The sequence below is a fragment of the Oryza sativa genome, chromosome 2, assembly GCF_034140825.1.
Source record: "Oryza sativa Japonica Group chromosome 2, ASM3414082v1".
In the NCBI taxonomy this organism is placed as follows: Eukaryota; Viridiplantae; Streptophyta; class Magnoliopsida; order Poales; family Poaceae; genus Oryza; species Oryza sativa.
Genome location: NC_089036.1, coordinates 30475662 through 30501696, shown reverse-complemented (window position 1 = coordinate 30501696; position 26035 = coordinate 30475662). Strand labels below are relative to the sequence as shown.

The 26035-nt window shown below is 40.6% G+C and overlaps 3 protein-coding genes and 1 long non-coding RNA gene across 7 annotated transcripts; 1 reads left to right on the top strand and 3 right to left on the bottom strand.

Moving 5' to 3' along the window:
- Positions 1–608: 608 nt before the first annotated feature.
- LOC107278234 (uncharacterized) lies at positions 609–5889 on the bottom strand. 4 transcript variants are annotated; one of them, XR_010739100.1, is made up of 6 exons: positions 4116–5889; positions 3471–3646; positions 2942–3398; positions 2688–2860; positions 1152–1496; positions 609–1043 (listed from the first exon to the last, which is right to left on the bottom strand). It is a non-coding gene; the product is annotated as an uncharacterized lncRNA (long non-coding RNA). The 4 variants fall into 4 exon arrangements; XR_010739101.1 differs by having other exon boundaries at positions 3471–3616; XR_001543020.3 differs by having other exon boundaries at positions 3471–5889.
- Positions 5890–7122: 1233 nt separating this feature from the next.
- On the top strand, positions 7123–11648 carry LOC4330565 (ADP-ribosylation factor GTPase-activating protein AGD12). Its single transcript, XM_015771363.3, has 9 exons — positions 7123–7333; positions 8474–8576; positions 8872–8956; positions 9135–9210; positions 9407–9570; positions 9769–9898; positions 10059–10175; positions 10264–10359; positions 11127–11648. Exons 2-9 carry the CDS (start codon positions 8525–8527, stop codon positions 11403–11405), a joined length of 999 nt encoding a protein of 332 aa, XP_015626849.1. The 5' UTR covers positions 7123–7333; positions 8474–8524; the 3' UTR covers positions 11406–11648.
- Positions 11649–11872: 224 nt separating this feature from the next.
- On the bottom strand, positions 11873–18163 carry LOC4330564 (probable amino acid permease 7). Its single transcript, XM_026022869.2, has 7 exons — positions 17951–18163; positions 16287–16523; positions 15583–15676; positions 13787–14004; positions 13133–13266; positions 12785–13012; positions 11873–12427 (listed from the first exon to the last, which is right to left on the bottom strand). Exons 1-7 carry the CDS (start codon positions 18039–18041, stop codon positions 12020–12022), a joined length of 1410 nt encoding a protein of 469 aa, XP_025878654.1. The 5' UTR covers positions 18042–18163; the 3' UTR covers positions 11873–12019.
- Positions 18164–22314: 4151 nt separating this feature from the next.
- On the bottom strand, positions 22315–25384 carry LOC4330563 (transmembrane 9 superfamily member 12). The gene is made up of 2 exons (XM_015771270.3): positions 25236–25384; positions 22315–24652 (listed from the first exon to the last, which is right to left on the bottom strand). Exon 2 carries the CDS (start codon positions 24617–24619, stop codon positions 22658–22660), a length of 1962 nt encoding a protein of 653 aa, XP_015626756.1. The 5' UTR covers positions 24620–24652; positions 25236–25384; the 3' UTR covers positions 22315–22657.
- Between the last annotated feature and the right edge of the window lie 651 nt (positions 25385–26035).

Below are 26035 nucleotides of genomic sequence, written 5' to 3'. Positions count from 1 at the left end.
CATGCAGTAACTACAGTCCATAGAAGCTACTAAATATTCAGATTTGTATTTTGATTTATTAGTGTAAGTCTGTACAACCAAATAAAAAATAGTTTCTTCTATTTTGAGTGTGTGTTATAGCTTAAAAACTACAAATAAAACATAGTTTTTTTTCTAAGTATAGTTTTTTCTTCTTATATATTTTTTTAGAAACACTACTAATGCATACGTTCACAACAAGTGTATACCTACTCCCATGAATACAGACACATACATCCTACTCCTATGAGCACAGCCAAAAGACTGAGCCGATATATCTTGAGAAGTTGAGATTGCTGAATTCATCAAGACGTCTCGTTTGTATTTTTCAGGGTTTGATTTTAAAATAGGTAAAAGCGTGATATTTTTATTAGTCTCGTCTCTCATGGTACTCTAAAGATAATTGCCTAATAATCACACTATTTTTACTTCTAATTATAGCTAAAGTTTAGTTTGAAAAACCATACCACCAAGTTAGGCTTTCCTAGCAGGATAAACTCACTATTATAGTCACTTGAATGTTAAAAAAATAATAATCTGAGTAGCTAATATATCAAACAAGCACGCAGTACGTGAATCCTTGTTCTTAAAGCACGTTGTATGAGATAGCTTATGCTTCATGTTTTCAAACCTTGAGCTTGAGAAGACACATATTTACTTCAGATGTGTTTAGATCTAAAGTTTGGATCCAAACTTCAATCATTTTCCATCACATCAACCTATCATACATACGTAACTTTACATAACTTTTCAGTTACATCATCTTCAATTTTAACTAAAATTCAAACTTTGCGCTGAACTAAACACAGCCTTCACCAGATGGGACAGGACCGTGGCAGCAGATTGAATTGACGAAAGTTCATTTTGCATTTCGCAGCTACTTCTGAGTTCTGAGTTCTGACCAGGTAAATAATAAGGGGAACGATTGCGACATATTATACTTAGGCATGCACAGTCTGCACAACATTCTTAATCTCCGTCTCTAGAATTGTACGCAGGGCTGTCAAATGCATCAACCTCCATCGCTACATAATAGCACGGTCTGATTATTCTTCAAATCAAAATAAATTTCTCCCTGTAATTAAGGAGAGAACAGAGAAAATCCACGTCACATCAGCAATTCAGCACAGTACCATTGCAGCGTATAAAATACATGTGGTGATTAGGTGTCTGATTGCCTCCTCTCCTAATCTCCTTGCATTTGCATAGGTGTTTCCAGTAATCACAGAAAGAAAATATATTAATATTTTTACAACAGACAGGGCACGCAGTACACACGTTTTCAACTGCTCAACATAATGGAAACACAAATGAACGAACCACCAGTATAGAACAATATATAAAATGTAACATCGACAAGAGACTTCAACGGATTACCGTAGAAAAAAAGAAAGCCTAAATACAGGGACAGCGCCGACGACTTCCATGCCTCATTGAACCATTCACGATTTCCAGTACATTAAGCAACTTCAAGATAACTATAGAAAAAAAAAACCCATTATATTGCAAAGAAACAATCACACGAAAAAGAATATAAACTTATCTTCTCTTAAGAAAAAAAAATGTAAAGTAATCCCGAATCACTGGCCACCCGTAGACGTCTGCCATTTGCCAAGAAATGTACCACACAAGCATGTAGGTTATGTGAGCTTGGAGTGACATCGATGGAGGGAGATGAGCAGATAACCACTACAGGCAAAGACAGGTTCAGAGGGATTACTCGACAAGGCAAGATGAATGGCGATAACCAAGCGGTCCGTCCCAATCAGCCAGGCTGTTCTTGGAAAAGGAAAAGGAGAGGGAGAGGAAAAAAAAAAAGATGAGAAAACGAAAGCGCTGTGATTTGATTGCTTCGCGAGAAAAGCGGGCAGAGAATCCGTCCCCCACAACATCTACTGATGGAAACGCCTGTGCTTAGTGTCCAGTACTCCAGTGCCAAGTTGGTCCTGGTTTCCAGAATCTGAATTTCTGAAGTTCATCAACCCTCAACTCTTTTTTCTTTTTACCATTTTATCTTCCCTCGACTCCTATTAAATATTGGTGCGATCAAGTTTAATCTGATTGATTTAAGGGTATTTTACTCACATATGATAAAAAACAAATCAGAAATTATTTGTTTTTTTATCATATTTCTGAATCTGATTCTGAATCAGAAATTATTTGATTGTTGGTCAAACAAGTCAGAATCTGAATTTCTGAAGTTCATCAACCCCAACTCTTTTTCTTTTTACCATTTTATCTTCCCTCGACTCCTATTAAATATTGGTGCGATCAAGTTTAATATGATTGATTTAAGGGTATTTTAGGATGCAAGTGGCTGTAGACGGAGGAAGAGCCAGTTTGCAGTTGTTGTTATGTGCTGCATTTTGTTTAATTTTTAGGGTCATCTAGAATCATGGTTATGAAAAATTAAAGTACAGTAATTTGTTTGATAGTTTCTGTTATCCAACTGTTTCTTCTGTGACATTTGTCCAATTTCTCAAAACACAACAATTTCTCTGTTTGCAACTTCGACTATTAAAACGGTTAGGCCAAAACACAACAAAAACATATATATAGAAACATTTGCACAAAATGGTATTATCATAATTCACTTCAATACAAACTTAACCAAAGTATTATGGAGCACCCCAACCTTAAGCTAGCAGAAAGTGAAGTTTAAACTTTACCTGTCTTCGCTCTGGCTGGCATGACAATGAAACTATATGTGCCTTATTTCCTCGCTGGTCTCATGACACAGCAAATGAAACTTCTCCCCATATGACAAGATGTCTCAGGTTAGTAGATCACGATAGAGCACCTTTCACTTCAGGGAGGTTCAGGCATCACAGATTGATCAGACCTGCATTAGTAAATCATTAGTTATATAGTTCAGTAGTTTCCACAACATGGGTAAAATTCAATCGTAGGGACTGAAAACGACCTGAATAAATGAGATCGATAGCTGCCCCAAAGGTTCAAGCAGAGGACACAAGTGGACATAATCATTCCTAAAGGTGTCCAGAAAAGTGCCAACTCAAAACAAAATGTTAGTTGCAACACTGGAATGCAGTGCAGGTATCCAATGCTACCAATTCTGGTTGGTAGTTATTATAGGTTTCAGCAAGGGCCCCTCCACATTGTAGGCTGTCACTTGCCTACCTGTACCTGAGTTTAGTGATTTGTTAAGAAACCCAGCATAAGAGCTGATACGGCGCAGATGCTGGAGAAATATATTATTGGTAGGTTGCTCTTGAAGAAAACAAATGTACATAAAATGGGGCCAGAGATGGATATAAATCATATATGCAGTAAGTGTACGTTTCACCAGATGATCCTGAAAATTAGTCTGCTGCAGTACTAATTACTCTTAGCCATGACACCTCCAATGGTGGCCTAACCTGACAAATTTCCACGTTAAATGAATGAGAGTTTTCGTTTTTCTAAAAAAAGAATGAGAGCAAACTACCAACAATGTATGTGCCTGTGAACATGCTTATGGTTTGTAGCCTTCTGGAGCAAGTTGATCGTCCCCTATGCATAGCTTCAGTTAATTTCTGGGTGTCACTGTCAGCTACTCTTGATGTAGTAATAGCACTGTATTTCTTCGGTTGGAAGCCTGAAGTATTCGGAACTGAACTTGTAAAATCTGGAAAAATGCATATTCTTTAGCTGCAAAATCACTCTGAAGATAAACAAGTGAGAGTTGCTTGGATCAATAGCAGAAGTTGGCAGGTTGCCTTCCCCATACTCCTTTCACGGTGATGCAAGTACATGTTGCAAAGGTACTTCCATAGTAAAATGTTGTAAAATGAATGACATAAAATAAGAGAATTATTTACAGATTGATTCAATAGATTTATATTATAACAATAGTGCGCAGAGAATCAGTAAGGAAACCATGCAATAAGATTTCTTTTGACAGAAAACCAGGTGCAAAGACCTCAACTTTTAACAGAAACCAGGAGTGGCGCTGAGAACTAGAGTACATAATGACAAAGTCACTTCCTAATGAACTCAAAGAGATGAATGGTATGCATTTTCTTAACATACCACTCAACTGATTTGGACTACTGAAGTTGGAACACGAAAAATAAAGGCAATGAAAGTAATCTTACCAAGTTCTGTAATGACGCCATAAACATGTGAATTACTAGAGAATAATTGAAGCTATGCATGTGGGGCAAGTGCTTTGTCCATCTAGCAGTCCAGCCATGACATCAAACAGTGCACATGGGACAAATGTCCACAGAGCAAACTAGTTTATCTGCGTATTTCCTCTCAACAGATAATGCAACTTGCATCAGTTATGCAAAAAAGAGGTTAGCAAAGCAAAACAACGAGCAATTTTATCATGAAACCAACAAACCAGTGCAATATTATGACAGCACTCTGGAATAGCATTAATCTGCTGTGGCATCTGGGAAAACTCTATAGCCATTCATTAACATCTATATGAATGTGGGCAAAGCTAGAAAGACTTACATTGTGAAACGGAGGAAGTACTATACTACTTTCTCTCCCATCAACCTTCCATGAACTTATCATTGACACCGAATATATATTTCATGAAAATTCATATTGCAGATTTTGCTAATATTGTCCAAACTCCAAAATGAGTATTGTTCAAAATTAAACCAAGTGAAAGGCTGTAAACAATATGAACTTAACTTGTTTGAGTTTCTATCAACATCAACTAAATAATGCAAACCAAAGCAATTAACTGAAGTGGGTCCGTGAGACTAGGAAAACTAAAAACTCATATGCGACAACAGAATTCAATGGATGAATGTGTCCTAGACTCATCGCATAACTTAGCCAATCTTATCATGATAGATTCCCAAGGTATGACTTCACATACCACTCATGTTCTTAAATTGGGGTCTATATGAAGCTTGGGCTCAGTAGCATGACAGATATCATAAAACTTCATCAGAAAGTGACCCATAAATATTTGAATATGGAAAAGAACATATCAACTAGTTAATGGAGGACATTAATTAAAATAAATTACAGCTAGTTTTTCTAGTAGGATATGATGGCAGCTGCAAAAGGATACGAGAACTTGAGCTAAACAAAATTCTACCTATCATGCATCTGAGCAGGTGCAGAATGGCACAATTCTTGACAAGGAGCCTCGAAAAAAAAAACTGAAAATATGATGCAATCGATGGCAAACATGAAGGCCATATCAATTCAGCAAACAGTGACATCTCAATAAATTTGCCCCTCTTCTAGACCAACCATTAACCAATGCAATGCCTCGATCAGACTTTCGAAGCGTCTCCTCCACCACGGCAAGCAACATGACTGAACAGTCCTGACGGAACCAATCAGAACTGAAGCCCAAATAGCCAATGCTAATCAAAAGAAACCACACCAAAGCTGATTGAACCATAGTAATCATCGACATGCTTAAAGGGTCGCACATTGTAGGTCGCATATTGGAGAATAATTTCTACTAGTACGAAATAGGTCGGAGAGCCGGGCCATCAATCCGAATATTGGCAAATTCCAAACACTAGCATCCCAAACACGAACCCTAGCTGCAAATTTCCTCCACTCTCTCCTCCATTCCAGATTCGAGAACACCAACACGGATGTACGCGAACGCGCCCCAACTGAGTGAGGAGACTACAAATCCACGCGCTCCAAGCCTAGAAAAAACGATTCGATCGAAGCGATTATACCACTTTAGTATGTGAACGCCGTATCCTGTCCACGTGTAGGCGAAGAAGATCGGCTCTTCCCTCGCCCAGTACCCGCCGCCGCCGCGCCTCGCCTCTCCCGCGCGGCCGCGCCATTGCCGCCGTCGGCTTGGGAGTTGGAGGCGGCTCCTCGTGTGCCACGCATGTGTTAAGAAAGAGAAAGTTTAGAACAAGGGATGTTAAGATAATATCTGACGTTAGATCGTAATGGGATGCTTCAGATTAAGACGAAATGAGTTCCAGGTTATGCAGCCCAAAGATTATTCTTTTCTTTTCTTTTTCATCGATGAATCACGAATACATGAAGTTTGAATACATGAATCATGAATACTCTCCATCTTGAAATATAACGAATTAGCACTAGTTGTGTCGAATCTATATACTCCATATTTTGAAATGAAAAAAAGTACTATATAGCAATCTAGTACTACTATGGTTGATATACTCCTTTCGTTTCATATTATAAATTGTTTTTCGTTTCATATTATAAATTATGTTGATGTTTTCAGGTCAAATTTAAACCAAATTTGTAAAAAAATATATTAGCATTTTCAACACAAAATAAACATATTATTAAATATATTCAATACTATACCAATAAAACTAATTTAGTGTTTTAAATGTTGCTAAATATTCCTAAAAATATTATTAAAATTAAAAGAGTTTGACTAAAAAAAGTCAAAATGACTTATAGCAGCTTGGCTATAGTTGTTTATGGCTTGAAAATTGGAGAAAGCTAGAGTTTTGAATTGCTGATAAAAAGAACTCATAGCTTCAAAAAAACAATCATTGCGTAATTGCATTGCTAAGGGAAACACCAATGATGTGATGGTGGAGTCGTGGGTGTATGACTCTACCTACCAGAGTTTAAATTCTAGTGTCAATGTATATTACATACATGTAGATAAACTTTTAATATAGTTTTTACTCCCTCCGTTTCGAAATGTTTGACGTCGTTGACTTTTTATCACATGTTTGACCGTTCGTATTATTAAAAAAATTAAGTAATTATTAATTTTTTTCCTATTATTTGATTCATTGGTAAATATATTTTTATGTAGGCATATAATTTTACATATCTCACAAAAGTTTTTGAATAAGACGAACGGTCAAACATGCGCTAAAAAATCAACGGTGTCAAACATTTCAAAATGGAGGGAGTATCTTTTAAAGTATGTATCAGGGGACATATTTGTGGGGGTGTATGTGCGTGCTCATATGCATTGCCAGAGTTGCGAGGGCTGTTTCCACCGAACGAAGCCGGAGAAGGAAGAAAAGAAACAGCAACGACGTCGTCAGGTCAAGCTGAAGCACCCAACGCGCCAATCCGCCATGGTGGCCCATGGGAAATTGGGCTTACAGAAATAGGAATAGGAGAATATCGTTACCATCCACCCCCCCCCCCCCCCCCCCCCCCAAAATACTAATTCCGCTCCGTCCTCACGTCGTCGTGCACTCGTGCTCCATTTCCGCGTCTCTCCGCGACCAGGCTCTGCCCCCCCAGCGCGACGAACTGCCCGGTGGGCGATCGCTCCACCGCCGCCGGCGACCTCACTCCCCCCCACCACCACCGCGAAGCCGCCGGCGGCACCCCTCCCCCCGCCCTCCCGCCCGCCGCGATCCATCCGGTTGGTCCTCCCCCTCACTCATTTCCTCCCCCCGCTTTGCTGTTCTTGATTTTGCTGATTTTGGAATCCCGGATGCGGTTAGCCTCCTATTGTCTTGATGTTGATTCGCGCGGGAAAAGGAATGTCGTATGCGTGGTTGATCCGGTTTGATTTGATGGCTTGACGCGTGATTGGTCCCCAACGAACACGGACACAACCCACCTCGGTGCTAGGGGGGGCCTTGATGTCTGAATTCTCAATTTGTTCTTCGACCATTTCGTTCCATTTCGGAGCTGGAATGCGACCATGGTGTCATTGCCTCGGAGATCGGGAGGTTGACACGATTGATGAAGATCTTAGCTTTGGATATGCGTGTGGAAACCTGGGAGGAATCTTGGGTAATGCCCATTTATTAGAGTTATATGCTGGAAGCGTACAATTTATGGACATCAACCAACCAGCTATTGAAATCCCCTGGCCTTTTGTATTCAAGCCTGTCATTCTGCCTGATCTAGGCCGATCTACATGCTGGCCTGAGAGATTGTGAGATACTGAGATCAGACAACGTCTGGATCCACATGGGACGTTGGGTTGGGCTGTTAGGGTGGTCGAGTGGAGACTACTGCAGCAGTGATTCTTGTTTTTCCCTTGTCGAACACGTCCTTGCAACTGTGACAACGATGTAGCATTGAAGAAATAGGACCGGAACAAACAATTGGTGATCACATTTACCCCCACAAGTGGCATATGCCGTTTGGTTCGGCATCTGGTCAAAATATTCCAGCCATCTCTGCTGGAGTGTTTCTTTTTCCTGAATTACATAAATGTATAAATCCCGACCAAATGTGATCAACTCTTTTGGGTATCCATGATTTCCAATTCTGTTCAAGCCCCAAAACCAGGCTGCTTATATGCTTCGAGACCAACAAAATGTTGATAACCAGACCCATGTACTGGACTGTGCCTCCTAAATTTGGCATCCATTGGTCCTTATTTGTGGTGAGGCGTGTCAGCTGAACACTTGTTTTTGTGCATTGTGAAATGTGGATTTGTGATGTTTCTTTTTTTAATTTAAGTTATATATCCTTGGAGAAATTCACATTAGCCTTCTTATTTTGTAAAGAACCTGGTCCTTGACTCTTTCTTTTATGCTTTCTGCAGGTACAAAGAGTTTATTTGCTGTTGTGAGCTATCCGAGGTTCCAAATCCAAAATGAGTACCACTAATCACTATCAACACATCAAGTCAAACAAGCCTGTTCTAGGTGCGGATATCTTACTAAATTATATACAGTATGTCATTATCTGCGAACCGTAGAATGTATGTATTTGTATTGATATACAACACATGGATAGTGAGGATAAACCTGCAAAATAGCAAAACTTCTGTGGTGGATTTCACTTTATTCATGACTAGGATAGGAAACGATGTATTTGCTGTAGCATGACACACCAAATTTAGTTTATTCAGTGCCCTAAATGATGCCAATGATGTTTATGTTCTTCTTGTTTTCCCTAACGTCTACAAGTTTTTAGCTATTTTTTTTTACTATATGGCAGGCAAAGCAAGAAAATTGAAGGATCTAATGTTAAAAAGTGACAACCGGATATGTGCTGATTGTGGTGCACCTGATCCCAAATGGGCGTAAGTGCCTCTGTTACAGTGATTAGGGCATCTTTTTTTGTATGAATACCTATTATGTTCTAATGTTTCCATACTAATGGAAAGACATTTGCATGTTATGCTGAAGACCTTTGTTTTGGACTTCCCATGTCGTCTATCTGAAATTTAGAGTGTAAACAATGTTTACTTTGCATTTCAGGTCTGCTAATATCGGAGTATTTCTTTGCTTAAAGTGTGGAGATGTACATAGAGCACTTGGACCAGACGTTTCAAAGGTTATTTGGACCACAGGAACTTTTCTTTGTCAGTTTTAGTTCTTACAAAATAAGAAAAAAAATCCTCCTGTTGTGCAACTGTATCTTCAAACTTTTCTCCCATTATTTCTTCTTAGAATTACTTACACAATCAGTATTCATGTTTGCAGCTTTCACTACTGATTTCATTCTTCCACCTGTTCTTTTTTTTTGTCAGGTTTTGTCAGTAACTCTGGATGATTGGTCTGATAGTGATATAGATTCCATGCTTGAGATTGGTGGAAACTCATATGCAAATTCCATTTATGAGTCTTTTCTTCCAAAAGATCACCCAAAACCCAAGATGGATTCAACTATGGAATATAGGACTAAATTTATAAGGTTTGATAGTTATCTATCCAATTATATGTAATTTCATCAGAGTTATTCATAATATTACTCCCTCAATTCCAAAATATAAACATTTCTGTGTGTTTCCCAAAATGTATCTGGATGGAGGATGTCTTGATACATTTTGAAGAACAAGCAGAAATGCTTATATTTAGAATGGAGAGTGATATATTATTTTTTGATACACAGAGCCAAGTATGAGACACAAGATTTTTTGAAGCCAAGTTTGCGCATTACATCAAAGGGTTCTTTTGATGCGACCAATGCTGTGAAGAGTGTAACTAGCAGTATCTCTAGCGCTTCAGGGAAGCATGTCGCTGTAAGCTGTTCTGCTGAAACATATATGATACAGCTGTGAAGATTTGTCTAACCATTTTATTTGTGGGTTCAAGTTAGCCATTGAAATGGAGCATATTTAATGATTGTTGCATGATTTTAGTGATCCAGACAATCAGCCTTAACCTTGCAAATGGTCACAGGACGATACAAGAGAATTTGTTGGAGAGCTGAACATTACAGTGGTAAGAGGTATTCAGTTGGCCGTCAGAGACATGCTAACGAGCGATCCATATGTTGTTCTAACACTTGGGGAGCAGGTATGCTTTTTCTTTTGAAATTCATAAACCATTTTGATTGCTATGCTAATTTGTTCCTTTAAACATTCAATTGTTGGCCTAATTGCAGAAAGCTCAAACCACTGTTAAACCGAGTGACTTGAACCCAGTATGGAATGAGGTGCTTAAGATATCAATTCCTCGAAATTATGGACCTCTTAAACTTGTAAGTTTGATCAAAGTTATTTCACTGAGTTCCATAAGCTGCTAATGGAAGAGTGTAGTACACTAATAAGTAGCAATATCATCACACAGTTTTCTTTCCTGAAATTAGTTGCAATAAGAAACATGATTAATCAACTACAAAGTCGGTTAAACACAACATGCATAATGCTAGAACCTAAAATAACGCTATACATAGTTGGCTAGATTACATTGATTATTACCATCTTGCAAGTGATGAATGTAGTTCTAACTAAGTGATGAAGATATTTCAATTTGAGTGTAGTAAAAGTTCTAGCTCACCAGTTCATAGGGAAATACTTATTTGCACCAATGGGCTGGTATGGAAATATACATAAATTATTCTACATAAAAATGCATGAGTTATATAATAAATAAAGATAATACTAATAAATTGAGCTTTGGTATTTCCTAATATCATACATCTCACTCCAATTTAGAATCACATTAATCGGTACAGGTTGCAAGGAAATTAAAAAAATGATGCTTGAAATTTGTAGGAGGGAATTAACAAGAAAAATCAGGTCTCCATGGCTCCATATCCGATTTTTTTTTAATCATAAGGTGTATATAAAATCCTATAAAATGAGGTGATATCGTGATACCATCCGTGGCATTCTTTTTGAATAAAAATAAATGACGGAGAGAGGGGAAGCATTTATGGAATGAAGTACCCTTATATAAAGCAGCCAATATGAAAAGCTGTCTTTTCACTGAATCCAAATAACATAATAATCTCTCTATTTTCAGGAAGTATACGACCATGATACGTTCTCTGCTGATGATATCATGGGGGAAGCGGAGATAGATCTTCAACCAATGATCACAGCCGTCATGGCCTTTGGAGATCCCTCGCGTGTTGGTGACATGCAAATTGGAAGGTGGTTCATGACCAAAGACAATGCCCTGGTGAAAGATAGCACTGTCAATGTTGTGTCGGGCAAGGTAAAACAGGAAGTGCACCTAAAGTTGCAGAATGTAGAATCAGGTGAGATGGAGTTAGAACTGGAATGGGTTCCAATACCCTAGATTAATAAAGCTCGATTGGTTCTCTGCCAAAAAAAATTACTCAAGAAGCGTCAGTTTTGTAATTTAAATGAATGGCTTCAAATCCCGTGTACTTACTGAATCTCTGTCTTCAACATTTTGGCCACCCGAACGAAATTCGTAAAAATGCCATTGTAAAATATCATGTTGTAATCCGTCGGCTGCACTCACGACCAATTATATTATTCTTTAGTGAAGTGTGCTTTCAACCCGTTGTCATAAAAATGGCTAATTCATTGTGGTGATATCAAGTACTAAATCATGTTGCAAATGCCATACCGGTGCTTCAACAGCTCCCTGTTTTTTTTGTTCCATTTTTCGAGTCAAAAGTCCTCTTTGGCTAAAGCCTGAAGATGCTGCTGCACTTCAGTTACAGGTATGTGTATCCTGTATGGCTGTATCCAGACCATTGAATTTTTTTAGAGGCAGATCAACATCACTATTGACCATTGATTTAAGTGCCATTTTGCGCATTTAATTTTACCGATCTGTACATAAATGCTCTCTCCATACAAGAACAAATTAACACTTCCTTTGATATTTACAGACCATCTTTCTTCGATTCATTTGCTGATCGAGCTGATGCATTTCAATTATTAGCTGGTCTTGGAGGAGAACACACCGACGGCGGAGCCGACGGAGGCGAAGGCGCCGGTGGCGAGGCAGGCGGCGCTGAAGGCGCGGACGGCGAGCCACCGCGGCGTCCACGGCGCCACCTTCTTCTGCACGAGGTACATCTCGACGGGGAAGTGGATGGACAGCGGCCAGAAGGTGAAGGCGCCGAGCAGCCCGACCACCTGGTTGAAGTAGGGGAACCACACGGCCAGCGCCGTCGTCGCCGCCACGTACGCCGTCCGGAAGCACAGCCTGTACACGTTCACGCGGCAGCCGCGCCGCCACCGCGACGGCCACGCCACCGCCGCCGGCACCGCCACCTCCACCACGCCCGCCCCCGCGCCGCCCATCCGCCGCTCCACCGCCGCGAACACTGGCTGCGAGTACACCTGCATGCGTACGTGTGAATTGTTCGTCTTTTCTCATCGGTTTAAGTTTTTGAATTGAATTGATCGGTGCATACAACTCAATATGGTATCAGAGTCAGGGGTCTCGAGGAGAGGACATGTGGAGTGGCACTTCTTGCCCAGGGTTTCAAATTTTGAAACTAGGGTTTCTGCTGGATGGGGGGGGGGGTCGGTTCTTCCGTACGGAATTTTTTGAATTTTTGACTGATTTTAAATGGATTTAAATAAAATTTGACTAAATTCATAAAAATTTGCAAAAAAATCAAAAGTTTCGGGTGAGATATGAGCATTTCGGTGGGGAGCGAAATTTCGAACCGAAATTTCAAACCCTGTTCTTGCCTGATAGCCGCCGAGGAGGTGGACGGCGACGCAGAGGTTGGCGAAGTCGATGAGCCAGTAGGGCTCGTAGAAGCCGAAGCCGGTGAGGAGGTTACCGGGCGTGGCGTCGCCGAAGGCCGCGTAGCCGAAGCACCCGCAGCAGAGGTAGAAGAAGGTGGTCACCGCGATGCTCGCCCTCGACGCCGTCCTCATCGTCTCGCTCTCCGGCGGCGGCGACCTCAGCGTGTCCTTTCACCACAAACACCCGCCATTGCTAGCTGCTCAGCTCATGCAATGCATGGCTCATCGCCGTTCGATCGCCTAGCTTGTCGCGCATTGCACATACGCATCATAGCATGCACGAATTACCTCGATTTCCAGCAGAACCGACGCGAAGGGGTAGGCGAACGCGATGTCCCCGATCGCCTGCGAGACTCGCCACACCTTCTGCGTCGCGGACACCATGGCGATCCCCCCGATTCCTCCCTTGATCACTCCATTAGCTGAACAAAAAAACGAATTAAGCCACATTCGATCGCGTTGTTAGCTGTACTGTACGTACGTTGGAGTAGTGCATTATCCGATATTTATCCCTTGAGGGGATATCTTTTCTTTTCGTGCATGCAACCTAAATAGTCACTAATTTTTTTTTTAAAAATGGTAACATAGATATTACTCCACAAATATATAAGTTTAAATTCAACTTCTACAAGTTATAACAAAAATATTAAATATAGCTGCGAATGTACGATAACTATTTTCAGTTTAATTTGTTCTTTTTGTTGCAACATGTACAAAGTTGAATTTGATCTTGTATGTTTGTGGGGTGATATATTTCATATTAATCTATATTATCAAATTTTTTAAAATTTTTTTAATAACTATTTAGATGACATGCAAACAATAAAGGGATATCCTGCCGAAGGATGAAAATCCACATTCCCAATATCGTACCATTTCGCATCAGTTGTAATGAAAGTGAGAGCTACTAGCATTAATGAATACTGTTAAATGCGTGTGTACTTATGACTTTGGCGACGCCGAGGCCGAAGCCGATGAGGGAGTAGGTGAAGGACATGGCCGCCGACAGGACGGAGAGCCACGCCATGTCATGGAAGCCCGGTATCTGCGAGAGCACCACCTGCGCGAGCCCGAACATGAGCATGTAGTAGCCGTCTCCGCCGACGGAGCACGGCGCGTCGTGCCCTTCCCGGTGGTAGCAGTTTGCCTTCTGAATCGCCCTGCAAAACCCATAGAAAATGTCCGAGTTCATTGCTAACTAGAATAGCGCATGTAGCCTAGTGGTTGCAGTGACCTGATTAGTACCTAAGGTTCTGAGTTCAAATCTCCATAGGAACAAATTTCAGATTGGGTTGTTTGCGGGGGTAAGTTCCCTATTTCAATGGCTGTATATATCCAGTTGGATGCAGAGGCCGGGTAAAAATACCCTTCTCTAAACAAAGATATCTATAGGAAAAAAAATCCTATAAAATTTTTATGTTTTTTCTTCAAATTAAAGGAGACCTTAGTTGTGTGTTCTGATTAAGAAAAGAAGGAAAAAAAAACTACAAATGCAACATTGCCCGTACTACAAATGCAACAAATGCGACGCGAGGTCCATTTGAAAAGGACCTTTATCTATGTTAGGTATCAGCACACTCCCTCACCATCAATTAAATAATCATTGATTGCGACTGTATATTACCACTGAACAGTGATCTAGCTACTATACCTTCTACCGAGATTATTAAAGGACAACGACAGCATCACCATTCAGTGCCTACTCCGTCTCAAACGTATTTGGACAGCTCCTTGTCCACATTCATTAAATTGAGATATATTTCATTCAGTTTTATATTGCTATATTTTAAAACGGCAGAAGGTAGTAGATAAAATAAACTTTATCTAATCATGTTAGTTAAAATCTTTTCCTCATCTTACGACTGCATTACAACTAATAAAGCCGTGGTTAGATGTTTGCCACGCAAGGCACAGAATGACAGAAAGCGAGAGAGATCATATGTACATTAGTGAAAAGGGGATATCAACATCCCACTAGAATGAGCCACATCAACAAATAAATATGAACCGTTGGATGCACGATTTAAATGAAGAGAACCGTTGGATCAAAATAGAGAAAAATCAGTCAAAAAAGCAAATAGTGTCAGGGGATGTTCTAGACCCTTCAAGCACATCCGATAAAATATGTGGTAACAAAGATATGAGAGTGAAAAATACCTTCAAAATTATCCTTTTAAAAAATCACCTATGAGTATTCAACAGTAATTCTATTATATCAACAATAACAAGTATCTGTGAAAATATGAATAGCTAAATAATCTAATACTATCAATTACTTCACCACATCTTAAATTAAAAAATCATGTGACATGGAGGACATAATATTTTTTTAAAGTTGATTTAAACCATATGATTATAAGATTTATGATAAAAACATGTATAGATACTTATCAACTGGTGATGATAGAATTGCAACACGTAACAGATGTGGCTATTTACATTATTACTACAAATGGCGCATTTAGATATTGTAGGAGGTAATGGCGGTGGTAATATATGATAAATTATTCGTTGTTACGATAATATTCTTAATGACAAATTAAGATATATAAATCCATTAATGTTATAATTAATGTTATAGTTGCACTACTTAAAAAATGTGTTAAAAACATATTTATTATTAATTGTTATTAAACATTTACGTCTATTAACATAAATAGCATATAAATATATTTAGTAGATAGAGAGGTAACAGTCGCGTGTTCAAGATGCTAGTTTCACATGAAAAATGAACTTGCCTCATGCTGGTGGCCGAGGTGAGTGTGTACACCACCCCACTCCCGAAAAAGTTGATGTTGAGGAAAAAGCCACAGAACCACTGGCTCTTCTCACCTGCAGCCACCGTTCGTGCCATCCACCGTCAGTAGTGACATTAATTAAGTCATTAGCATAAAATGGCACAATTTGATAATTTTAACTATTAATAAAGTACAGATCGGTCGATGAACCGTGTATCATCGATCAATTTCTTTTTCTGTTCGTCCTATCTACCCGTACGCACTTGTACATCGACTTCCCCTTGTGAGGCAAAGAGACAGCATTAATTTTATTGACAATAATCGCAACTTCTGACGATTGCATTTCTATTATTTTTCTCTAATGTTCTTTACTAAACACAATTGTTGTCAGTGTGCCATATAGTATACCACCTACTGTACTGTATGATATCAACCGATTCTACTTCATGTGCGTGCAAACAGTAAAACCATGGTCCTTTTTGAGATAGCGGAAATCAACGGATAATATCATCTTTACGATAGCCATTTGAGTATAACTAAACGAATCAATTAATCATTCCAAAGTTGAAAACTTGTTTATAGAAAAGTATTTCATGAAAAAAATTATATAGAAAATTAAAACATATCGTTTAGTAGCTTGAAAAACGTGCAAACAAAAATCTAGAATCTAGAATTTGGAAAAAAAAATTTGGGGAGATGATCACCTAGGTAAAACCTCACAGCGTCCACGTAGGACCTGTTCCTGACGACGCCGTTGTCCGGGTCATGAAAAATGTAGCAGTCGGCGAGCAGGGAGGACTGGACTAGGGTCACTCCGGCGAAGAGCACCATGGCCGCCGGTCCTCCGACCCAGCCGAGCTGCGCCACGCTCCACGCCAGCGACAGCACGCCGGAGCCGATCACCGCCGTTATGATGTGCGCCGTCGCCGTCCATGCCGTTCCTGCAAGCACCCGCCCATCAATTATAGCCTCTCGCATATGCAATTCATGACTCATGATGACTGGAGCTGGACCTCTTGTTCATATAGCGTGACCTGCTATTATATTTGGCACATATGGGTATATCTCTGCTGGATATGACTCTTTTTTTCTAGCTAAAAGTTTTCACTTTGTATGTATTGTTCGAGTACTCATGGTCCCTCACAGAGCGCACGCATGATCCAAGACGTCTTTACCTTCCAATTGATCAGTTTCTCGTGTCCTATGTGCAAGCATATGAGGTGTTGGGCGGCTGCTCATAACTTGATATGCTTGTTCATATATACATGGACTGGATTAGTGTTTTCTAAGAACTCAGACATTAATATGTAACACGGTAAGATAATTTGTTCGTGCAAAGATGAATGATCGGCGTTAAAAAAGGCCCAACGCGCAACTCTGATTGTGTATCTATAAAGTTAGAGTTAACCATATCAAAGCACACGTTAAGAATCAATCCATGGGGGAGTCCTTGTGTGGGGGCTAAGGTTTCGTAGCTTTTCTCGGCCGTTTTGGTTAAGGTTTTCTCTTCTTAGTAAAAAGTCTTGGGGACAGACATGTCCTTGCCGGTTAAGTTATTTTCTTTTTAAAATTTTCATACCAATGTAACTATCTGATAAGGCTCACAATTGAATTGTTTTCTTCATGTCGTAATTTGCTTCCATTATATTGAAAAAAAAAGTCGTATTTTGCTTTGAGCTATTTCCCGTTGTCATTTCAGATGTTTATGATATCCTAAAAAAATATTAACTATTAGATGCTAGAGGTTTTCTTGTTGATCTTGCAAACTTTTAAACAAATCTATCCCACGCAATTGCAGTCCATCGTAGTGGTTAATTGTTACGAGACAGTGACCTGACGGGCAATCACAGCAATGTGACTATGCACCTTAATTAATTTGTACGAGCCACGTTGAAACATAATCAGAAATTAATGTGTACAGTGATATGCCGTCTCTGTTGTTATCACCACAGTAACTGGGCCTTGTTATTTTTTCCGAGGACTGGCCATGTTTTTCTCTTTTTTTATATATATTGTTTTAGACAAGGTTTTTTTTTAACGAAGCATCTACATCTAACCGGATATATGCGACCTTGGCCGTGTTTTTCTAATGTAGGGATATATGTAATCCAGCAATATAGATCGATCAAACGGGGAAAAATTTACTAGCTAGCTGTAGCTGGTGCTAATTAAGATCAGCTACACAGGAAGATCATCACAACGCAGACAATTCAGAAGTCAGGAAGATCATCACAGCACAAACAGTTCAGAAGTCAGAGCTGGAAGATTGGAAACCTTGTGACGGATGATCTCGATGCAGGTATTTAAGCAAACAAAAAAAAAATGAAAGAGCAATCTTGCGAAGGATTAGCTGATGATTAGGCCTGACCTGTTCTCTTGTCAATCTCCGACGACGAGGAATTCGAGAGCTTCTCGAGGAGCGGTTCCGTCTGGCCGTCGCCTTCCCCTGCTCCTCCCATGGCGGTAGCTTGATTCGATCTTCGATCTTGCTTGTCACTCTCTTCTTCTCTGGGCAGTTCAGCCTAGTGTTAAGAGAGCTAATACTTTGTAGCTACATGCCCGTCCTTTATATAAAGAAAGCTTTCCTGATGACAAAATCATCCTTGATAAACCAGCACTCACTCTGCAGTGCAATCTGATGGCTATTGGATTGGTTGGTGGTCCGACTGGTACGCATGACGTCAGGTGGTTGCTCTGCTCTGCTGGTGGGGGCCGGCAGCTGTGGCCATCACCAATTCACCATCAGGAATTCTCACATCAGCTCGGATGCCACTGTTGGTACAGTAGTGGTACGCGGAAGAGAGTGCACTATCTGAAACGGTCCGGGACTCCGGAGATTCAGCTAGCTTAAGTATACGTGTGCTTGCTTGCTGAAAAAAAGAGAGAGAATTACTGAAAAAACTGTCATAAGTTGTTTGGTTAATATACTTTCAAATGTATAATATAGTTACACTACATGTAATTACACTATCTATCTCATCGTTTCGCATATGTTTATAAGCTAAAATTTAAAATTTAATTTTGGTGTTGATTTTATGGTTTTTCATCGTAGTTTATTTTACCGTATTTGCTTATCGATTGGCACGTATATAAAATATTTACTTGCAAATTATTATTTAAGTTAGTAATAAGCGCTTCGGTTATGCATATGCATAAGCCAACAGATGAAGCCGTATAGTTGCATTGTAGCTATAATGTTAGTTATAATAAAATTATATTACAAGAGTATATAGTTTATGTTTGAAAGTTTTCAACTTACGACAGCTTTAGTTACTTGGCAGTTGCAGCTGCTGAAGCTGCTGTGCTCCGCCGTCACCGTCGTGCGCCCGCTGGTGCCATGCGCGCGTCTGCCCCCCGCAAAGTCAGCAAGTCATAGCGGCGGAGACGGAGGGCGTCCCCGTACAGCCGAGAGAAGGACGCCGTCGCGCGGCACGCCGGACAGCCGGAGCAATCGGAGAATTGAGCCACCCGCTCGCGATCTGGCTCCGGCCATACGTGACGGGCGGCCGGTGAGGCGGCGGCGCGGTCGCTCTCCCTCGGGGGTGCGTGGCGAGTCCCTTGATGGGATGACGATACTGCGGAATACGAGCATGTACATCGGGTTTCATCCTGTCGCGGCGGGGCGGCGGTGGTCGCCGGAGGACGTACGCCCGCCGCCGGCCGGCGGAGAAGGGGAACCGTTCGATTCGTTCGATCCCGTCCCAGTGGCCCATCCACTGGAAAGGCCAGGATATGGGCTTTGCACGGCGTCGTCCCCTTCCTCCTCTCTGTTCTCCACGGCCCCAATCCGTCCATCCATCTCTTTCCCCTGTATCATCGTGCCTCCACTTTTCAAGGTCCGGCAAAAAAAAAAAAAAGTCGTGGGTAGTTGCCTCACCACGCAAATATAAAACCGGAGCAGATTACGGCTGTGTTCGGAATCATCCGTGCGCACCGAAAACGGAGCGGCTTATTAGGGCGTGATTAATTAAGTACTCCCTCCGTCCCATAATATAAGAATGGGACATTTCCTACGTGTATAGATTCGTAGTACTAGGAACTGTCCCATCCAATCTTAGGTTCTTATATTATGGGACGGTGAGAGTATCAACTATAATTTTTTTAAAAATGAATCAATATGATTTTTTAAGCAACTTTTGTATAAAAACTTTTTGTAAAAAACACACCGTTTAGCAGTTTGAAAAGCGTGCGCATGGAATACGATGGAGAGGGGTTGAGAACCTAAGATTGCAAGCACTCACCAAATCACCAATGCAGTTTGTTACAATTCCAGTTAAACTATGTTGCTACCTGTCAAGTTGTCATATACTGTGTTTTTTCAGGTGTCCGCCACTGTATGCATCTGATTTTGCTGATCACAAATGAACTTATAGTTCTTCCTATGGAGTTAATTGATATGATGGGTAATTCTAAACACCTTTTGCGGTTACATTTCCTAAGCATTTTCTTGCAATAACTTTATATATATAAACTGCTTAGAAACTTTTCTAAAACAAAATTTTCAACTTTATATTACTCGTAATTAATTTATTCATTTATACGCTGAAATATTATCGCAAAACAAATAATCCATCAGCCACTCAGCTCTTTCAAACTGGGTGACATAAACTTCTGCTTTATTCATCTAGCAAGTTGGGAGATCCGTGTGTCAAGGCCAGAGGTAGCAGTTTGATGTTTTACTCTAATTGATCCAATAATAAACAGAAAATGCAAATGTAGCACCAGGGAAGAAGATGCGAGCACAACATGCTGTAGATGTACATATTTCTCACAAAAGAATGCAACAGAAAGAGTGCAAGTATATCATCCACAAAATGGAGTGCAGACATCATGATATCATAAGCATACCATGAACAGGGAACAAGAATACATGCAGCCATATCTGAACGCTGCATAATTTCTTCAAGGAATAGGGGTTTGAAGCAGCGTATGGCTCTACTTTTACAGCTCACCAGAAACAGCGAACTATGTCACAGACGTCAGAACATGTGGCGACTAACAGAAAAACTGTGACCTGGTTATAACCTTCAGAATACAGAAAACGAGTATGCAGTTATGCACAGCGGATAGGTTGACAGCAACTTTTGAACTCATGTAGACACATGTTTATCAAGAAAATTGCTCAATGGCATTAATTCGTTACGATTGCAAGCTTCAGAGTAACAGAAGCAGCATAACAAGTAGCAGCCACCTAGCATTCAACAGTATGATATCAGGGGATAAAACATAAGGACTGTAATCGAATAGCTCTATAATATTGAATATCCGTCAAGTGTTCCAACAAAGGCTGCTCACAAATGCCCAGAGAAAACAAAACATAATAGTATTAAAAAGTCAGAAAACATAGCTGAAACATTGCAAACATGCCTACAAAATATAAACATGGACTTAAGAAAAAAAAAATCAGATGGATTGCATGAGCATGGAAAGGGACACGTTTCTTCAAGAAAACACTACCTGCATGTGTATACTACCTTTCAGTTTTGAATTAGCGCATATCGCAATTGTCAGAAAAGGCTAATGGTGTGCATCAGGAGCAAGATACAAAGCACATGCCAGTTTGCCATACAAGAATACTGTTTTGATATATGATAAACCACTCAAAGGTACAAACACCACAAGCAGTATGCAGTTTCCTCTTAAGTAGTAATGTTCTGAAGCTGCAGAGATCAAGTCTGTGTAGGTAGAGTAGAGCTGTAGAACAGTAGAAGATTATGTGGATGGGGGAGGTAAAGGCTGAATACTTAAAGCAACCCACATCGACATCAGCCTTTGCTGGTACATTTTGTATGCCATGACTGTTGTGACTGAGAATAACAGCCGAACACCAAGGGGAAGAATAATGAACAAAACCACAACAGCAAAGAATGAGACTTGCTTCCGGACCCCCCAAAGAAAAACAATCGACATCTTGTTATGTCATTAACCCAAGAAGACAACTGAGCACTGAATAAAGCACCATCTAAACTGAAGTTCCAACTGCCATAAGAGGAGTGGTCAGAAGTTCCTAATGATGAAAATGCTCAAGTTGCCTAACAACGCATTTCACCAGAGAATAGATACGTCAACATGGAACCATCAACCATACATGGATACTGGGTTCTGTGTGAAGTATTGTTCAAAGCTACCAAACAATGTAGCATTTGAAGGACTTGTTCACCTTGCATGATGCAGGCTAACAAGCAGAGCTTGCACCCTGTAATTTTCACAGGTAAGCAGAAACACACTCGCAACTAATGCCTTACAGCAACAATCAGAAGGACATATTCTGGATTTATGTGCAGAAATAGCTGTGGTACTGGTAATGCCTGTATATCAGTATATATATACCTCATGTTGCAAGTGTAGCTACATGCGTAGTACATTACTACATTACGTGACAGTGTAGTTAAGAAACCTCAAAATAATGGTGGCACATGTGAAGTTATCCAATAAAGCACGGTTCAAAGTATATGAACTATCTGTTACAGAATTCAGAAATTACAGAAATCGGATAAGGCACTGAACAGATATAAATCTAAAGAAGACTGAAATAAAAGACTAGAAACACATGTGCATATGCCGAAATAAAATGATTACAGCTCACTTCTGGCAATAAATGGTTCAGGTAAAAAATGTGTATGAAGTGAACTATCATACATTATAATCAAAGTAAAACTAGTAGTAGTGCTGTATGGAATCTTGCCAAAAGGAGGTAAGTTACAAGAAAAAACAAGCCAGGACAAGATGTTATACCTCAAGATAATAACTGGTTGATTGCAAAGTCAACTTACATAACAAAGCAATCACTCCATAATGTACCACTGATATGCTAAGTAAAATTCATGGTCTTTTCAGAAAGCATTTGCACAATCAACAAAATTTTAACAAATAAAAGATGATGAATGCAAGCTTAAAAGCATATATGCTGGTACATTACTATCACCATATTCATCGTGGTACAATAGTCCCGGTAATTAGCTACATAAGGAAGACATCACAATTGTGTAAAGGGCCTTCATGCCATGATCAAATCATTGCCGCTTTAGAGTGATTCAGTGTACAGTCATCCTTGGAGATTTGTAAGGTATGGTCTTCAATCAATCTTAACTGATGAGAAAAGGTAGTGGACGAAAGAGAATGATGTCAGGAACCCAACAGTCCCAGTAGCCAGCATAATTGCAAGAGAGACAACGAAAGCATATCCAATGTAGAGCGTAGCAGAAACTGGGCCACTCAAGCTTCTGAGATCAAACACCAAGTAGTTGATAGAGTACAGGAACACATAAAGCGCTACTGCTCCAGAGGCAAAGAAAGCTTTCCACCACCAACGCCAATCTTCCGCACAAAGATGCATGTAGGTAAGAACAACAGATACCTCAGCACAGACCACAACCAGCAAGAGGAGGACAACAAGGAGGAACCCAAACACATAGTAGAACCTTCCGAGCCAAATACTTGAAAGAATAAAGAACAACTCAATGAATAGTGTTCCAAAAGGCAGAGTCCCAGCACCAAGCACAAGGAGCCAAGAGTAATTTTTTGCAGGGATTTCTCTTGGTATTTGATTGGTTCGAACTGGGAATTCTATTGGCTCAGCCCTTGTGCCAAAGAAACCACCGAGGAGGGTAAGTGGCACAGAGATGCAGAACCACAAGGACAGAAGTGTGAAGAAGAGTGAGATGGGAAGAGCTCCTGTACTATTCCTTGACCACAGCATGAAATTTAACACAGTGAGGACAACAAAGACAATACCAGGGAAGAAACAGGCTGTTGACCAGGAGACAGATCTCCATCCCTCAGAAGTTCCTTTTAAAGTCCTCCAGAGCCTAACGGCAGCATATCCAGCCACAATTCCAAGCAACATATAAAGAAATATCATCCCTGTGAGAAGCATTCCTCTTGATGCAGGAGACATGAACCCAAAGGCAGCAAAGAAGATGGTAACAATTGCCATACCCAGAATTTGAACCCCATCACCAATCATGACGCAGAGAAGCTTTGATGATGTTGGTTCTCTGAAGACATCACCAACAACAAGCTTCCACCCGGAGAGCTCCTCATTCATCTGAGCTTGGGCCTCCTTATCCAATTCCTCATATCTAGTCAAGTCTCTCCTCACCGTCCGCAAGAATATGACAAACACAATTCCAGCCAAAAATAGTATTACCATCAATGAGTTCATGATTGAGAACCAGTGAATTTTAGCACCCTCCATCTTCAGGTATGCATCCCACCGTGATGGCCATCTGATATCACTGTTTACAAATTCAACCTCATACGTAAAAGTAATCTGCTCTTTTTCCCTAATCAATTGAGATTTCTCCATCTCCACAGGGCAGCTTGTAGGATCAACTTTTTCATACATCTTAAGCTTTGACATAGCTTCAAGATCACGCTTCATGCTGCATGGGACAACCTCAAATCCCACAATCTCATAGCCAGACTTGGCATCTGTCTCTGTCTCTGAGATCACTTCCATTCCTTCCCCAGTTCCAACTACCTTGACTTTACCTCCTTCGTACCTATGGACCAAGACCTTAAATTTCAGGTGATTAATGATGTAGACCTCATTGCTTCCTTCCGGGGTATAACCAACTGGATAGCCTGTCCACTGAATGGTCACTCCATTCTGTTCAGTAAATCTCCTCACAGGAAGATTGTCGAGAATCATGTTCACCTGGTAGAGGTCTCGGCTTCGCTGCTTGAGGAGCTTCACATCAGCCTCGTCAAGTGGGTTTGTGGTACACAGATACAGTGATTCATTGACATTCACACGAAACCGGTATGGGGAATTGTCAATCTGGTCACCCATCAGGAGCTCCCCTAGATTCTCAGCACTCTTCTTTATCCCACCTTGGGGATGGCAGTATGGGAGACTGTAGTAGCTGAATGGCAGTTCAGTCTCAATGGAAGTGAGTGAGTTCACCTTTGCCCATATTTCCTCGCCTTGCCGGTACGTGTGCATGTAACTGCCTGGCAAATAGAACGCCTCGCAGTGGGGAGCCAAAACTAGAAACACCATTAACAAGGCAGAGAATATCCTGCCTTTGGCCATGACTAGCAAATCCTGGGAAAGTTGACCTAAAATCTGGAGGGGGGAAAAAGATCATTCACATTTAAAATATATATAAAAAAGCAATGTGGCTACTAGATGATACATTGATACTTCTCTTTAAGAAGAATACTATACACAGAACAAACATTGAAATCATGGACAGGTTTCTTAATTAATTCACCGATAAGCATCCATATCTGGGTGAATCCAATGTACCAAATAGCTCGACTCTTACTTGTTAGTTAGGATTTTAGCATGCATATAGGACACGAAATTAGCAAACAAGCATATGGGATGTAATCATCCATCAGCTCAACTTGGTGCTAGAAGAAAACGAAACGAAATGCACCAGTGCTCACTGAAACATCGTGAATCAGGAAGGGAGCTACCCTGAACGCAGGGCATGGAGGTAGATTCAGGACCGGACCTAGCGTTTGGGGCATGGGGATTCAGTTGAACACCCAATTTTTTTTCTAGGAACAAACTGTTAATAGCACGTACTAGGTTAAGGCAAAGTGAAAAGCTTCCAGATCTAGAAGAGACGATGAGATTGGGGCAAAGAGAAGAGGTGTGGATAGAGAGGGAGGAGGTGGAGGATGTGCGTGTGGGTGCTCACCGGCGAGGATGCGGCGGAAGCAGCACGACGTCGGCACCCACTGCTCGCGAGATCGGCGCAGACGACGGGAGAACTCGCGAGAGACGGGGTCGCTTCGAGGCCGAGGGGACGACGAGATCGAGCGCAAATGAGTCAGAGGGCAGGGCACTAGCCTGTTACGCTGGCTTGGGTGACTGTATAGGTTTTTTTTTCTTTTTTTATTAAGGCTTTCTCTATACATAATTTTTTTTAAAAAAACACAATACATACAAATCCGAAATTATGTACCGACATATCTTAATATTTTCCCCGCAAAAAAATATCTTAATATTGAAGTCAATTGAAGTCACTATAGACGTCTCATTGTCCGGCATATCTTGATATTAATGAAGACACTATGGACACATCATTGTCGAGGGATACTTTACCACTGAAATAATAATTAGCTATAAATATGAACACTCACGTTAAATCTATGATTTAAATTTGGGTAGATTGGTTCCGTTACAAGGAACCTAACCAGTTCGGTTACGCTCACTTCGCTCTAGTGACAAATACTTACGAAACGTTTTTAAAAACAAAATTGTAAAGCATTATAGAAATACATGAATATAATCAACATAGATCTTACATATTTTCTATTCCCGTGTTTTACATCCTTTATTCGTCCAGCTACTGTCCATTCTTCTCCAATCGACCACGAGCCAGCAGCGTGAGATGAAGCGATTTGTGATGGTCTATGCAGCTATGCTCCAGCGGCCTGCAGGGCTGCAGCCGCCATGAGCTCGAGCTGTCAAAGGTCAGTGTCTCAGTGGCCATCC

What these genes read in the sequence shown, in the direction of transcription:
- LOC4330565 (XM_015771363.3), top strand. Translation starts at nt 8,525, where the DNA reads ATGAGTACCACTAATCACTATCAACACATCAAGTCAAACAAGCCTGTT. An exon ending in TATAGGACTAAATTTATAAG is followed by an intron (nt 9,571 to 9,768) that starts GTTTGATAGTTA and finishes TTTGATACACAG; the next exon opens with AGCCAAGTATGAGACACAAG. An exon ending in TTCTAACACTTGGGGAGCAG is followed by an intron (nt 10,176 to 10,263) that starts GTATGCTTTTTC and finishes GCCTAATTGCAG; the next exon opens with AAAGCTCAAACCACTGTTAA.
- LOC4330564 (XM_026022869.2), bottom strand. Translation starts at nt 18,041, where the DNA reads ATGGGAGGAGCAGGGGAAGGCGACGGCCAGACGGAACCGCTCCTCGAG. An exon ending in CGCTGTGAGGTTTTACCTAG is followed by an intron (nt 15,677 to 16,286) that starts GTGATCATCTCC and finishes CGGTGGCTGCAG; the next exon opens with GTGAGAAGAGCCAGTGGTTC. An exon ending in ACCTCGGCCACCAGCATGAG is followed by an intron (nt 14,005 to 15,582) that starts GCAAGTTCATTT and finishes TGGGTTTTGCAG; the next exon opens with GGCGATTCAGAAGGCAAACT.
- LOC4330563 (XM_015771270.3), bottom strand. Translation starts at nt 24,619, where the DNA reads ATGGCCAAAGGCAGGATATTCTCTGCCTTGTTAATGGTGTTTCTAGTT.